Below are 14,541 nucleotides of genomic sequence, written 5' to 3'. Positions count from 1 at the left end.
TGAGATAAATTCAGTCTTTCATAAATAACCCCCTAAAAGTTAACTGGAAGGTGAACCACAGCATTGTCTCTACATCTTTTTAATTGCTAAAAGCAGGATTCTCTGCACTGCAGGTTCTCACTCCTAACACAACATAGCTAAAGCAGCTGATTAACAGACGTGGAGGAGAACTGATGTCTGCTACATTGATTCACAAGTCAGACACTGCTGTTCCTGTAATAACTTTATATATAACTTGTTGGGTTAAACATTAGAAGGGACTGAGCACCTTGAGGCAGATATGTCACCACCCAGAGGTGAATTTTTGGAGGTTTTTTTGTTAAGGAGAAGAAGGAATCTTCAGCCACACCATATCTAGTCATACCTGCCAACATTTTGGAAATAGAAAGAAGGACAAAAACATTTGCCGTTTGGAGCCCAGCAAATTTTTTTGACCACGCCTATTTCTATGGTCACACCCCCTAATTACCATGTTAATTTTACAAAAATTTGGCAGGTTATGAAAGTTTGAACACATTTCTGTGATGTTTATGTGTTATTACAGTTTTGCTAATGAAGGTGAACTGCCCTTTAAGCTGCAAGTCACAGTTTCCCCAAGAGACCTGTTATCTTAAATTGTTACAATTGTTTCTTTGCTTATCTTAAATTATTACAAACGTATCTAAGTACATCTGCCACATATTCTGGCCTCTCTGCCAAAAGCCAATTAAGTCAGAAACTTTGCATCTTTTTTGGCTGTTCAGTGCAGGAGATCAAAGAGAAAGTCGGGACATTTCAGTAACAATTCAAGACTGGGGTATCGGGACTGTCCCATGAAAAACGGGACAGTTAGGAGGTATGTCTAGTGGCAGTGGCGATGTCCCTGCCCCCCTTTATTCTTTACAGTGCATTATGGGAAATTTAGTCTTTTTCAGGAAGAAAGGGCTGTGCAGAATATGCAGGATTACCTACCTATATATTACTTATTACTTATCAATATATGACCTGCCTATATATTATCTATCTAAAGATTACCTTTTATCTACTCTATTTAGCTTCATAAAAGTCACCTGAGAGGCAGGAAACTATGCACGTCCCATCCAAGGAATTCTCCTGCACTGCTGTATCTGACTTCAACCACCATTCCCAGAATATATAAGAATATTTGTTCACCTCTAATCTGACAATATCTGGCCTTCTGTCTGCTCCCCCAGCCACTGCTCTGGTTTCCCTGGGGGGCATGAGATCACATGATTGCTTTTATTATTGAACTGTAGCGGTCCAATAAATGGTGACTGCTGATTGGCTAGCATAAGAGGAAACTTTCCCCATACCTTTGCATTACCAGTAGGGATGCACCGAATCCACTATTTTGGATTCGGCCAACCCCCGAATCCTTTGTGAAAGTTTCGGCCGAATACTGAACCGAATCCGACCCCTAATTTGCATATGCAAATTAGGGGTGGGAAGGGGAAACATTTTTACTTCCTTGTTTTGTGACGAAAAGTCAGGCGATTTCCCTCCCCGCCCCTAATTTGCATATGCAAATTCCAATTCGGTTCGGCCTGGCAGAAGGATTCGGCCGAATCCGAATCCTGCTGAAAAAGGCTGAATCCCGAACCGAATCCTGGATTCGGTGCATCCCTAATTACCAGGCTGTTTTATGAAACCAGTCGCTCCATATCTCAATATACAACACACAGTTCAACCCACAGTCACTACCAATATGAATAGGAGAGGTAAAAATAAATCCAGTTGTATTCACTTCTGTGTTCTGTTGCCCCCTGCTGGTGAAAGCAGCAAACTATTCTCTTTCTGCAGCATTATGTGTGTAACAGGCTTATGTTTACAATACCTTTCCTCCACTTGTAAATACTTTTATATAACGGGAGTCAAAAAAAATTATTTTCATCCACAGTGATGAGCTTTCCAAACTCTGAGAATTGTGAAGCTAATTTCATTTCCTACATATATGAATAGTTCTGATTGGTCAGTGACACTGGCTCTGCACTGTGATTGGATAAATCAATGCTACTCCATGTGACTATAAGCAGCACATTTTTATTTTGTGGTTTCCATAATGTTCCTTTAGGCATTGCTGAAAGTGACGTGAGTTATTAGACACACACACAATGCCAAGTCAAATGGCTTTTCCATAAAGGAGCAGAGTAAGTAGCACTAGAGCTTGTTCCTGCTTTATTGCTTGTTCTTACTTGGGAGTAGATGGGGAAGAATGAGATCAGTACCCAGGATTGGGGAAATTCATTTGTTTTTAACATATTCCAATTCATTCCTTGGTTGGCCAGGATCTCTCACATGCACCACTGAGAACACCAGCAAATGCAACTGTTTATTCCAGCAGGAAGAAATAAGCTGGACATGATTTTTTGTGCTTCTGTACCAGCCCAAGGCAACCGCAGCCCTTTAGCAGTAAAGATCTGTGTCTCCAAAGATGCCCCAGTAGCTCCCCATCTTCTTTTCTGCTGATTCACTGCACATGCTCTGTGCTGCTGTCACTTACTGAGCTTAGGGACCCACTCACAATATACAGTACACATAGAATAGAAATGTCACAATATAAGGCTGATTAGTAATTAATACACATAATTACTACATGGCAGCACAGAAACCAGTGCAATTAGCATCAGAATTTAATAATCAGCAAACCTGTTGCATCAGCTTATATTACAGCCAGGGAAGCTCATTTTCTGCTGGATAATTAGTGACGAGCCCTAAGCTTAGCTTCTCAACAGCCAATCAGAGCCCACTGAGCATGTGAGTGTCACAGACACTTTCCAAGATGGTGACCCCCTGTGACAAGTTTGAAGTCCTGGATCATTGCTGCTATTGACAAGCTGAAACTTTAGCCTCCTGCAATAAGTTCACTATATAAAATATACCATTTTTAGCCACATTCATTTTTAGGGGTTAGTTCTCCTTAAGCTGCAAGTCTCAGTTCTCCCAAATGACCTGCTTATCTTAAATAGTTACACAATATCAGCTGATGACTGTTCTGGGATCTCTGTCAAAAACCTTCTTATTTTAATTAAGTTTCAGAAACGTTGTATCTTTTTCTTGAGTCAGTGCAGGAAATCCAAGAGAAAATTGGGACATTTCAATAAGAAACCCGGGACTGTGAATTGAGCTGTCAAAACTGGGATTGTGCTGCAGAAAACGGGACAGTTGAGAGGTTATGCCAACCCTGAAGCATCAGTTTCTTTGACAGTTGAACCTCATTCTTCACTTGGTTTCCAACGACCCCCCAAAAGATGGTCTAAGGGAGACAAGACATGTACAGCGGAACTGGCCTGGCACCCCTCCAACTCTGCACCCCAGGCACGTGGCCCTTCTGTCTACCCCTAGTTGTGACTCTGATACAGGGAGCCAGGGATACAAAAGTCATCTTCTGCCATGGTGATTGTCTTCCAGCTTCTTCTTTCTTCTCGCAGACTTTTTATTCTACTGCACATGCGTCTGCCCAGGGAAATTTGGAAGAAACCGGTCGCTCCATGGTGCTCGCAGGAATAATCCCGGGCTGGTGCCGTTTTCTGCTGATAGGAGCACTAGCCTGGGGTGTCAGATAAGTAGATACATACACTCGGGGTGCCTAACTTTTGGCACCCCCAAGTAAAAACTAGGGATGCACCGAATCCACTATTTTGGATTCGGCCAAACCCCCGAATCCTTCATGAAAGATTCAGCCGAATACTGAACTGAATCCGAACCCTAATTTGCATATGCAAATTAGGGGTTGAAAGGGGAAAATATTTTTTACTTCCTTGTTTTGTGACAAAAAGTCACGCGATTTCCCTCCCCGCCCCAATTTGCATATGCAAATTAGGATTCGGTTCTGGCTTAATCCCGAACCGAATCTTGGATTCGGTGCATCCCTAGTAAAAACACCTTTCCTTCTCCTTTAGGGCCGAGACACACGCTCAGATTCAGGGAGATTAGTCGCCCAGAGATATCCAGAATACCTGGGGCTTTCCAGATAACAGATCTTTCTGTAATTTGGATCTTCATACCTTAAGTCTACTAGAAAATCATGTAAATGTTAAATAATAGGCTGGTTTTGCTTCCAATAAGGATTAATTATATCTTAGTTGGGATCAAGTACAAGCTGCTGTTTTATTATTACACAGAAAAAGGAAATCATTTTTAAAGATGTGGATTATTTGGATAAAACGGGAGGCGGCCTTTCTGTAATTTGGAGCTTTCTGGATAAAGGGCTTGCGGATAACGGACTCTATAGCGGTATAAAGAACTGTCTGTTCACCCTTTGATAAATATCCACTTTAGTGTTTTGTCACCAAAAACACAGGGAACCACGGCAGTCCCATTTATTTAGCTGTACAGAGAATATCTGCAAGTTGCACAAACCCTGTGATTAATGAGCTCATAGACTCACATCCCCATAGACATCGATAGGCAGCGGCCGCTGATATTGGTTGTCCCTAATTTACCAGAAGCACCGACAAATGAACCTGTGTCCCATCCACCTCAACACAAGCAAAAAATAAAAGATCTTTTTACAGCAGGATTGGCCACTTTTTATGCTCTAGCTCTTGCAGAACTACAGCTCCCAGCATGCCCTGCATACGTATCTAGATTGTGGTTAGTTGCTGGTAACTATGGGTACAGTGGCGGAACTACCGGGGGAGCAGGGGGTGCGAGCGGGCCAGGGCCCGCACCCCCTCAGGGCCCCCCGGCAGTCCGTTCGCCATTGAAAACTCGGCCAAATGCGGCCATACGGAGGGGGCGGGGCCCGGCTGCGCGTCACACACCAGGGCCCGCCCCCCTCAACGAACGCTACTGTATGGGTATGTAGATTGCTGAAATACTAAATGCTGCCCAAAGCTTCATAACTGTCATACGGAAGATGGGAAAAATCTGCCATTGTCCCTGGTTTATGTTGGAGATACATCCGGCAATCAAGTAATTGCTCTTGTAGCCTAGCAGGCCAAGTTGTATATATTAAACTGATACTGTCATGGGAAAACATGTTTTTTAAATGCATCAGTTAATAGTACTTGCTGAAGCAGAATTCTGCACTGGAATCTGTTTCAAAAGAGCAAACTGATTTTTTTATATTTAATTTTGAAATCTGACATGGGGCTAGACGTATTGTCAGTTTCCGAGCTGCCCCTAGTCATGTGACTTGTGCTCTGATAAACTTCAGTCACTCTTTACGGCTGTACTGCAAGTTGGAGTGATATCACCCCTCCCTTTTCCCCCCCAGCAGCCAAACAAAAGAACAATGGGAAGGTAACCAGATAGCAGCTCCCTAACACAAGATAACAGCTGCCTGGTAGATCTAAGAACAACACTCAATAGTAAAATCCAGGTCCCACTGAGACACATTCAGTTACAGTGAGTAGGAGAAACAACAGCCTGCCAGAAAGCAGTTCCATCCTAAAGTGCTGGCTCTTTCTGAAATCACATGACCAGGCAAAATGACCTGAGATGCACCTACACACCAATATTACAACTAAATACACTTGCTGCTTCAGGAATGACATTTTATATTGTAGAGTGAATTATTTGCAGTGTAAACAGTGTCATTTAGAAATAAAATCTGCACCATAAAGTCATGACAGACTCCCTTTAACGATACCTGTCCCCCGATGATATTACCAGTAGCAAACACACAATGATTTTATTTTACATGATAATTCAGTCATTAAAAACAATGGTGTAAGAACGCATTATGAAGCTGATATGATAATGGGAAATCTGCAATCCCTGTGACCAGTTCTCGTGCAGGAACATTCTACTAAGCAGCGGCCTTAATTAATAAATGAATAAAGTGTTTCATACGGCTGCTGATAATGAGTTTAGATATGTTTAATGTCCATCGTTCAGTGGCAGGGAAAACACAGATTCAGAGACACAACCTATAAATACAAATCATTTACACTTTACATGAATATTATATACAGAAATGAATCAACTTAAATATCACAGATTAAAAAAAAAAAAGAAATATTCTAAAATCATTAAATAACAGTGACAAATTATCCCTCCAGGGCAGAGAATTTAGTGCTAACAGGGGGCAACAAACAAGTTCTTACACACGTTTCCACTATGGCGTAAATTAAGGGAGTTATTTATCAAAGTCCAAATTCATCTCAATATTTTCTGCTACAAACTCCGATCAAATCCGCTCAGGTTTTTTACGCTTATTACATTTTCCTGAAAATTTGCTTTGCGGGAAAAAAATCTGATTATCAAAATTTTTTGGGATTTTTTCATTCGATTTTCACGATTTTCATCCGAAAACTTCAGGGTATTGTACAAAACCCAGCGCACATCAAAAAATCATTGGGACTTCTGCCACTGACTTATAGGCAACCTCGACAGGTCTGAGATGGCAGATTTTCAGATTCAAACTTTTCCATCCTCGAGGTTTAATAAATTCCAAAAAAATTGTGTTGTTTTTTTTTAAAGTCAGATTTTATAAAAAAAAAATCAAACATTTTTCATGATTTTTGCATTCGGAGTTTAGTAAATAACCCCCTAAAAGTGCACTAAAAAGTGTATTTTTCAAATACGTCTGAATTTTTTTTGTCATTTTAAGACCAACATTCCCTCTAAATTATTTGTAGGCCGCATTTGAAAAAATTATTCTTGAGTGGGTGGTGTGAGCCAATACCTAATTATGAGAGTGTGTATTCAAAGTGCCTTCCACAGTTTGCTGTGTGCTGGAGTCATAAATTGTGTGCATTGGATTGAGGGTACACTAAGGGGGTTATTTATCAAAGTCCGAATGCCAAAAATTCAAAACATTCATGTTTTTTTTACTATAAAATCCAAATTTTTAGTGAAAAAAATAAAAAAACTTAGAATTTTCAGCATTTATTATACCCTGAGGATGGAAAAAGTCTGAATCCAAAAATCTGGCATCTCAGACCTGCCGAGGTTGTATATAAACCAATGGGAGAGGTCCTGAAAATATCCTAATCTGCACTGGGTTTTGTGCAATAATCCGAAGATTTTGTGGTTTTCGGCAAAAATCTGAAAAAGTCTTTTCAGGCAGAAAATACTAAAAATTTGTATGATTCGAATTTTTCACAAGTTTTTTGAGTTTTTTCCCCACACAGGAAAAATGTATTAATAAATAAGGGGAAATAACCCGTGCACATTTGGTCAAAGTAGATTTCAGATAAGATATTTTCGGATTTTGATAAATAACCCCCTTAATGAAACCAGGTTTGACTTTCCTGTTAGAATGTAGGGTTGTGAGCACCTTCCACTGTACTGACAAAGTGTAACCAACTTTACAGTTGGTGATCCTTGCAATGCATGCTGGGTTAGAGTATTCGGATTGTTCAGATGTTGACAATTCAAAAGTAAAAGGAACACAACTTAAAAAGATTTAACATACAGGATCTAAAGAAAAACTTCTATTGGAGGTATCTCTACACAAGCTGAAGTGATAGAATATAAATGAATGGTTGTCAGACTTTAACTTCAAAGATCTCTTTTGAGGTCCAACTTTTGGTCAAAACCATAGCTTGTAATAATGGTTAGAAATAAAGGAAACAGTGTATCAGTCGTTCAACCATAGCTCTATGTAAATCAGGGGGAGGAAAATAAGTTTTCACCCCAAATCTCACCCTAACTGACCTTCAAGCTGAGCTTTCAGATGATAGAATATATATGAATGGTTGTTGGGCTTTAAATTCAAAGATCTAATTTGAGGTCCAACTTTTGGTCAAGACCATAGCTTGTAATAATGGTTATAAATACAAGAAACAGTGTATAAGTGGTTCAACCATAGATCTACAGTATGTATATCAGGGGAAGAAAATAAGTTTTCACCCCAAATCTCACCCTAACTGACCTTCAAGCTGGGCTTTCAGATGAATATATATGAATGGTTGTCAGAGTTTAAATTCAAAGATCTTATTTGAGGTCCACATTTTGGTCAAGACCATAGCTTGTAATAATGGTTAGAAATAAAAGAAACAGTGTATCAGTCGTTCAACTGTAGATCTAGGTATATCAGGGGTAAAAAAAAGTTTTCACCCCAAATCTCACCATAACTGGCCTTCAAGCAGGGCTTTAAGCTGTACAGTATTTAGGAGAACAGACAGGCACTCTCCCCAAATCTCGCCTTAACTGGCCTTCAACCTAAGTGGCCTTCAGCCTCAAAGCTTCCTGGGGGCAGTCTCACTGGTCTAGATGCTCATGAACTTCTTGTATGACTTGGAGTCTCCCTCTTTCATCACAAACCTATATAACAATAGAAGAGTAGGGAAACATCTGCTACAATACAACAGATTTAAGACAAGCCTAATTATAAAGGTGTATAGGCAAATGTCAGTGAGAGCGCTAAGTAATGCATGTAGTGATTCAATAATAGAACATGAATTGCTTCTAGACCATGTCAGATACTGATCACTTTTCCACCTGACTCATGTTGAATCAGTACTTGGAACATTCAATTGTTTATCATCTGTAGTTGCAATTGCTTTTCATTTTCTAACATGGGGGGGGAATATTCATCAAAATTTAAATTTTTTCTGATTATTTTATTAAAAAACTCAGAGCAAACTAGAATCCATGATTTGACCTTATTTATTAATAAAAAAGCACAATTTAATCGGATGGGGGAAAACTCAATAAAATCCAGCAAAAATTTGAATCATACGATTTTTTTTGGATTTTTTTCCTACATTGCTCCATCCAAGTCCAAATTTTTCAGATTTTTGCCCGAAAAAGACCTGTTTTTGGACTAATTCCATCACAGACCACAGAAACTTCCAAATAGGGTAGGGACCTGTCCCAGTGACTTATATACAACCTCGACAGGTCTGAGATGCCGGATTCTGACTTTTTGTAGCATTGAGCTTTAATAAATCCAGAAAAATTTGAGGATTTTTTTTCCACTACAAATTCAGATTTTAAAAAAACTAAATTTTTTTTTAGTTTTTTGCATTCAGACTTTAATAAATAACAATGGTTAGCATGCCTCAACCTGCCAAGACCGTACTTGATATGGCCGCTGTACATCTACAGATGTCCTCTTTGGTTTGCTGGAATTGGGCCCATTCTAAAATAATGTAAAATGTTGGCATCCCTAATATGAAACAGACACATAATTACTTAATTACCAAAGATATTTCTTTCAGTCTAACTGCTTTCCCAATTTGATGGAAATTTTAGGAACAAAAGCAAGACATGGCGGACTTCAAGGAATGTCATGGAAAGGGTGGCTTTACAAGGACATACACTGGCCCGTCATTAAATTGGGTGATCCATGACATTCTTGTACATTTGTGAAACATAAATCTGTAATATCTTTGGAATTTGCGTGTTTTCCAAACCTTAGCTGTTAAAGGGGAATAGAGTAGAGGCTGGGCATATTTCAATGTCCTAAAAGGATGGGAAGGTCCCCCGTGATATGATACTTCAAGCTCAACTTTCGTTATCAGCCCGATTCTGTTTTGATCTTTAGCTATCCCTTTAAAGAGGAAACCATGAAAATGTACCTGCCACTTCTACTGAACAACTTCAATCACCTATTAAATTGGTTTGACTGATGGATTACATGGTGAGTTTTGGAAACATCTGCCTCCTACAAAGTGTGTGCATATAGTGCATATATTGAGTAGCAAATTCTTCCCTAAATGTTTCACAGCAGTTTTCTGTCATTTGTCTGACATATACAGAGTGAGAAGAAATTCATATTCACCAGATTCGCCTTATTAAACCATGAAGATGCTACATGACAACAGCTACAGAAGATCCTGGGCCATATATATATAATGAAGTGCACATGAGTACCAGATACAGTGATATTAAGGCTGCCATGTTCCTCCTGTTTATGAGTTACACCAACATATAGTCCATTTAAGTTCCTGCCTTCATTTTCCTCTCTTCATCATATGATGATACCAATTGAGGGAACTGAGTTTCTATCCAGTGCAATGGAGTCTCAGAGGTTGGTTTGACCAGAAAGAATTAAAGCAGGTTCATCTGTGAGGTTGTGACTGGCAGATGTTGGGGTAAGTCAGATCATGTTTCTGGGTTCTGGCTTTGCTGTCGTTGAGTGATATGGATATGTTTTTAAGGCAGTGAAGAGACATTCCCAGTGGATCTGGATATTGGCGATGCTCACGCAGTTTCTGTGGTGGAGGCTGAAGTACTTTTCATCCTGAATCTAGGTCTATGGACTCTTGGTGGTGGCTAGAGAGATGGGAGAAAAGAAAAAAAGAATAAATGTCATATTTTGCTATGTCCCATTTTCGTTTTCTGGTAGAAGGTTCCACCTTACAAAGTACTATCAAACAAAGTTCTTCATTGTAACAGGTTTAAAAGCAACCCCTGAGGCAAATTTTGTCTTGTGCCACTGGAATAAAGCAACAGTCTTGCCCCTGTTCAGCCCCGGGCCATCAAGGGCATCCACAAAATATTAAGCAATGGTCAGACAATGGTCAGATATAACATCACAGAGCAATGGTTACCACCCTCAACAATGCTCACACCATGAGACATCATGACATCACTAACCAATGGTCACACCATGAAACATCAAGACATCACTAACAGATGGTCACACTATGAGACATCATGACATCACTAACCAATGGTCACACCATGAGACATCATGACATCACTAACCAATGTTTACTTAAGCTATAAATGCAAGTGTTCTCACTATTTGGTTATCGGCCCACATGGGGGTGTCCACATACACCACTATAACTATACAAAATATCAAAATGGGACTTATCCCCATAGGCCCAAATTATACAGAATTATCACATAACCATGTTGTAATTTAAGATAAAATGCAATTTTTATTAACTACCATGCCACATACTTATTAAAACCACTTAAAACATAGAAATAGCGCTGCGCTGGGTGTAGGGATCCCTGTACCCTAAATAACCAGTTTCTGAGGAGCTCCTATATATAACTATGATGGATATTCACTTATGTGATGTGGCTAAACAGCCAAAATTCCACTCCAATATGTAAGTGTAGGTACTTCAACTCCAATTGGTCACAGGGAAAGGAGATAAGCCATATATAATCCACACCGTCCAAATCAATTACAATGTTTCACCACAATATGTTGCAACTTGCTCGTTGCTGATAAACAGTTCCCATACGTCGGGTGTGGTAAGGGTCAATGCTCCATGTATTGGGAGCGGAGTAGATCGGGGAGAGGTTTCAGGATGGCTCTACTTGTGGCCGAATAAGCCGTGTAGTGCTGTATGATTTCAGTAGTGATGGCCGCCCGCCGTTACCAGCGGTCGCAGTGCGGCCACGGCCCAAGGTGATGCAAATTGTGACAATCACCTTGCGTGTTAGCCCAATAAGTCCTGCCAATCCCAGCCTCTTATTGCCCAAATAGATTTATACAGACCGTTGTAATCACGTCTGCACCGTGCGTAACTCAACGCTCCCTTGTAGGTGTACTTTGCTGGAGAGCCCTGCGGCACCTTCCAAGTCCCTGGTCGGGAGAGGGATCCCGTCTTCCTCAGCTAGCAACGCGAAACGCGTGAGGAAGACGGGATCCCTCTCCCGACCAGGGACTTGGAAGGTGCCGCAGGGCTCTCCAGCAAAGTACACCTACAAGGGAGCGTTGAGTTACGCACGGTGCAGACGTGATTACAACGGTCTGTATAAATCTATTTGGGCAATAAGAGGCTGGGATTGGCAGGACTTATTGGGCTAACACGCAAGGTGATTGTCACAATTTGCATCACCTTGGGCCGTGGCCGCACTGCGACCGCTGGTAACGGCGGGCGGCCATCACTACTGAAATCATACAGCACTACACGGCTTATTAGGCCACAAGTAGAGCCATTCTGAAACCTCTCCCCGATCTACTCCGCTCCCAATACATGGAGCATTGACCCTTACCACACCCGACGTATGGGAACTGTTTATCAGCAACGAGCAAGTTGCAACATATTGTGGTGAAACATTGTAATTGATTTGGACGGTGTGGATTATATATGGCTTATCTCCTTTCCCTGTGACCAATTGGAGTTGAAGTACCTACACTTACATATTGGAGTGGAATTTTGGCTGTTTAGCCACATCACATAAGTGAATATCCATCATAGTTATATATAGGAGCTCCTCAGAAACTGGTTATTTAGGGTACAGGGATCCCTACACCCAGCGCAGCGCTATTTCTATGTTTTAAGTGGTTTTAATAAGTATGTGGCATGGTAGTTAATAAAAATTGCATTTTATCTTAAATTACAACATGGTTATGTGATAATTCTGTATAATTTGGGCCTATGGGGATAAGTCCCATTTTGATATTTTGTATAATCACTAACCAATGGTCACACCATGAGACATCATGACATCACTTACCAATGGTCACACCATGAGACATCATGAAATCACTTACCAATGGTCACACCATGAGACATCATGACATCACTAACCAATGGTCACACCATGAGACATCATGAAATCACTTACCAATGGTCACACCATGAGACATCATGACATCACTTACCAATGGTCACACCATGAGACATCATGACATCACTTACCAATGGTCACACCATGAGACATCATGAAATCACTTACCAATGGTCACACCATGAGACATCATGACATCACTAACCAATGGTCACACCATGAGACATCATGACATCACTAAGCAATGGTCACACCATGAGACATCATGACATCACTTACCAATGGTCACACCATGAGACATCATGGCATCACTAACCAATGGTCACACCATGAGACATCATGACATGGGGTTGTGCTTGAAAACGTCTACCTAATTACTGGCAACCATGCTAACAACACTTTTCAGTTACAGCATAGTAGAGTCTTAAGCAGTAAAAGAGTACACCTAATTCATCACTAATGTCAAATGATGATGTAAGCAACCACATTTACAAAGTGACACATTCGAACAGAATAAAGTGTTTGTCAGGAGATCCCTTATGGCACATGTTTTGCCTTCACAAACTCACTGATACCAGGGGACTGGGCCTCTAGTCATACATTTATATGAAAGGTGATCTGAACTGACTCGGATATAGACTATGTTGTTGTTTATTCAAGCAGAATGGCAGAGATGGGCTGGCAGCTGAGGTTTCCTCTTATTTAGGTGTATTGCGCCTTCCCTAATTCACTAATTCAAGTCACATGACACATTCAAAACCAAATATGTGTTGACAGACACAACTTTTAATAAAGAACATAAAGACAGACAAGGGCAACTAAGAACATTTAACACTTGCTGGGGTTAACGATTTATTCATTTACACGCTCAATGTGCCAAGGCTGGAAATGTTGCTCAATGAGAGACAGAGATGCCTATGGAACTTGACATTACAAGCAGATCTCAAGTATAAGTCACATTCATGCCAGAATACAGACCAAACAGAGTCATTTGCCCTATGGCCAAAATGATATGAATTCCCAGATGTTATCTTTTCCCATTCTGAGGCTGCCTCCCAATGTCAGAATACAATATATATATATATATATATCGTGGTGGCCTTCACGTTTTTGCCCATACACATATTAGAGTTTGTTAGTATATGTTACTGTTACAGAGCCTGCAATCACACACATAGAGACTCAAGAAGATGTCCACCCATATATGATTTTCTCTTTGCCTAATGTAATTTGAAGTGTCTTTCCAATATATATTTATTGTACATTTCCGATGATCTTGAAGTCCATCTCCTACTTGAAGACCCCCGCTCTCAGAAAAGACAAATGTATCTAGATTCATACTCACATTAACCAGCAGTCTCATGGTTAATGCCCTGTTACTGTGACTTTTTTAAACTTGCTCTGTTTCTTGTGTCGTCCTGTCTTTTCACGGCGACTCCTTTCGCCGAAGGCTGCCCGCTTTTCTGTTCTGCGTCTCCTTTGTCTAAAGACATCAACCAAGGGGTGGAGAAAGGTAGAGGGAGGAAGACAGGAAAAGTAGCAGGGATGTGTCTTTTTATACATATAGATTTGCTTTTATTAGTTGTCTTCACAACAAAGACAGATGGCAGAAAGGAAAAAAAAGACCCATGAAGTTAATGATGGACAACATACGCAGGTCATGATCAGTTCTCCATCCTGCCATTGCTAAACCTGCCCATGCTCCTGAGATATCTCTGCCTGTAAACATTTATCCCTTACCACTAATAAAGTTCATTTTCTCCAACTTGTTCCCATGAATAGTGTATCATATCACTCCTTGTGCTGACCCAGTAGTTAAAATGTATGTTTAAATGGATACTGTCATGGGAAAAAAACATTTTTTCAAAATTAATCAGTTAATAGTGCTGCTCCAGCAGAATTCTGCACTGAAATCCATTTCTCAAAAGAGCAAACAGTTTTTTTTATATTCAATTTTGAAATCTGACATGGGGCTAGACATTTTGTCAATTTCCCAGCTGCCCCTGGTCATGTGACTTGTTGAATCAGTTAATAGTGGAGCAGCACTATTAACTGATTCATTTTGAAAAAAATGTTTTTTCCCATGACAGTATCCCTTTAATGCTTATATGCTTAACCCTCCTTCTATTCCCTTTCTCATGTGTGATGTCAGTTCCTCCCATCATC

At 40.3% G+C, this 14,541-nt stretch overlaps 1 protein-coding gene across 2 annotated transcripts in view; it reads right to left on the bottom strand.

Moving 5' to 3' along the window:
- Positions 1–8,870: 8,870 nt before the first annotated feature.
- Positions 8,871–14,541, bottom strand: part of reep1.S (receptor accessory protein 1 S homeolog) — a 57,872-nt gene continuing 52,201 nt past the window's right edge. Inside the window, exons 7-8 of one of the 2 annotated variants that reach the window (XM_041579369.1) lie at positions 13,721–13,858; positions 8,871–10,170 (exon numbers count right to left, since the gene is read on the bottom strand). In XM_041579369.1, coding sequence (XP_041435303.1) covers positions 13,752–13,858 — 107 coding nt within the window. In that variant the 3' untranslated portion in view covers positions 8,871–10,170; positions 13,721–13,751. The remainder of the gene's footprint in view (positions 10,171–13,720; positions 13,859–14,541) is intronic. The other variant, XM_018242997.2, reaches the window with a different exon arrangement.

Source organism: Xenopus laevis, chromosome 1S (assembly GCF_017654675.1).
Source record: "Xenopus laevis strain J_2021 chromosome 1S, Xenopus_laevis_v10.1, whole genome shotgun sequence".
Taxonomy (NCBI): Eukaryota; Metazoa; Chordata; class Amphibia; order Anura; family Pipidae; genus Xenopus; species Xenopus laevis.
The sequence above is the reverse complement of the archived record's forward strand: the minus strand, read 5'-3'. Positions and strand labels throughout refer to the sequence as shown.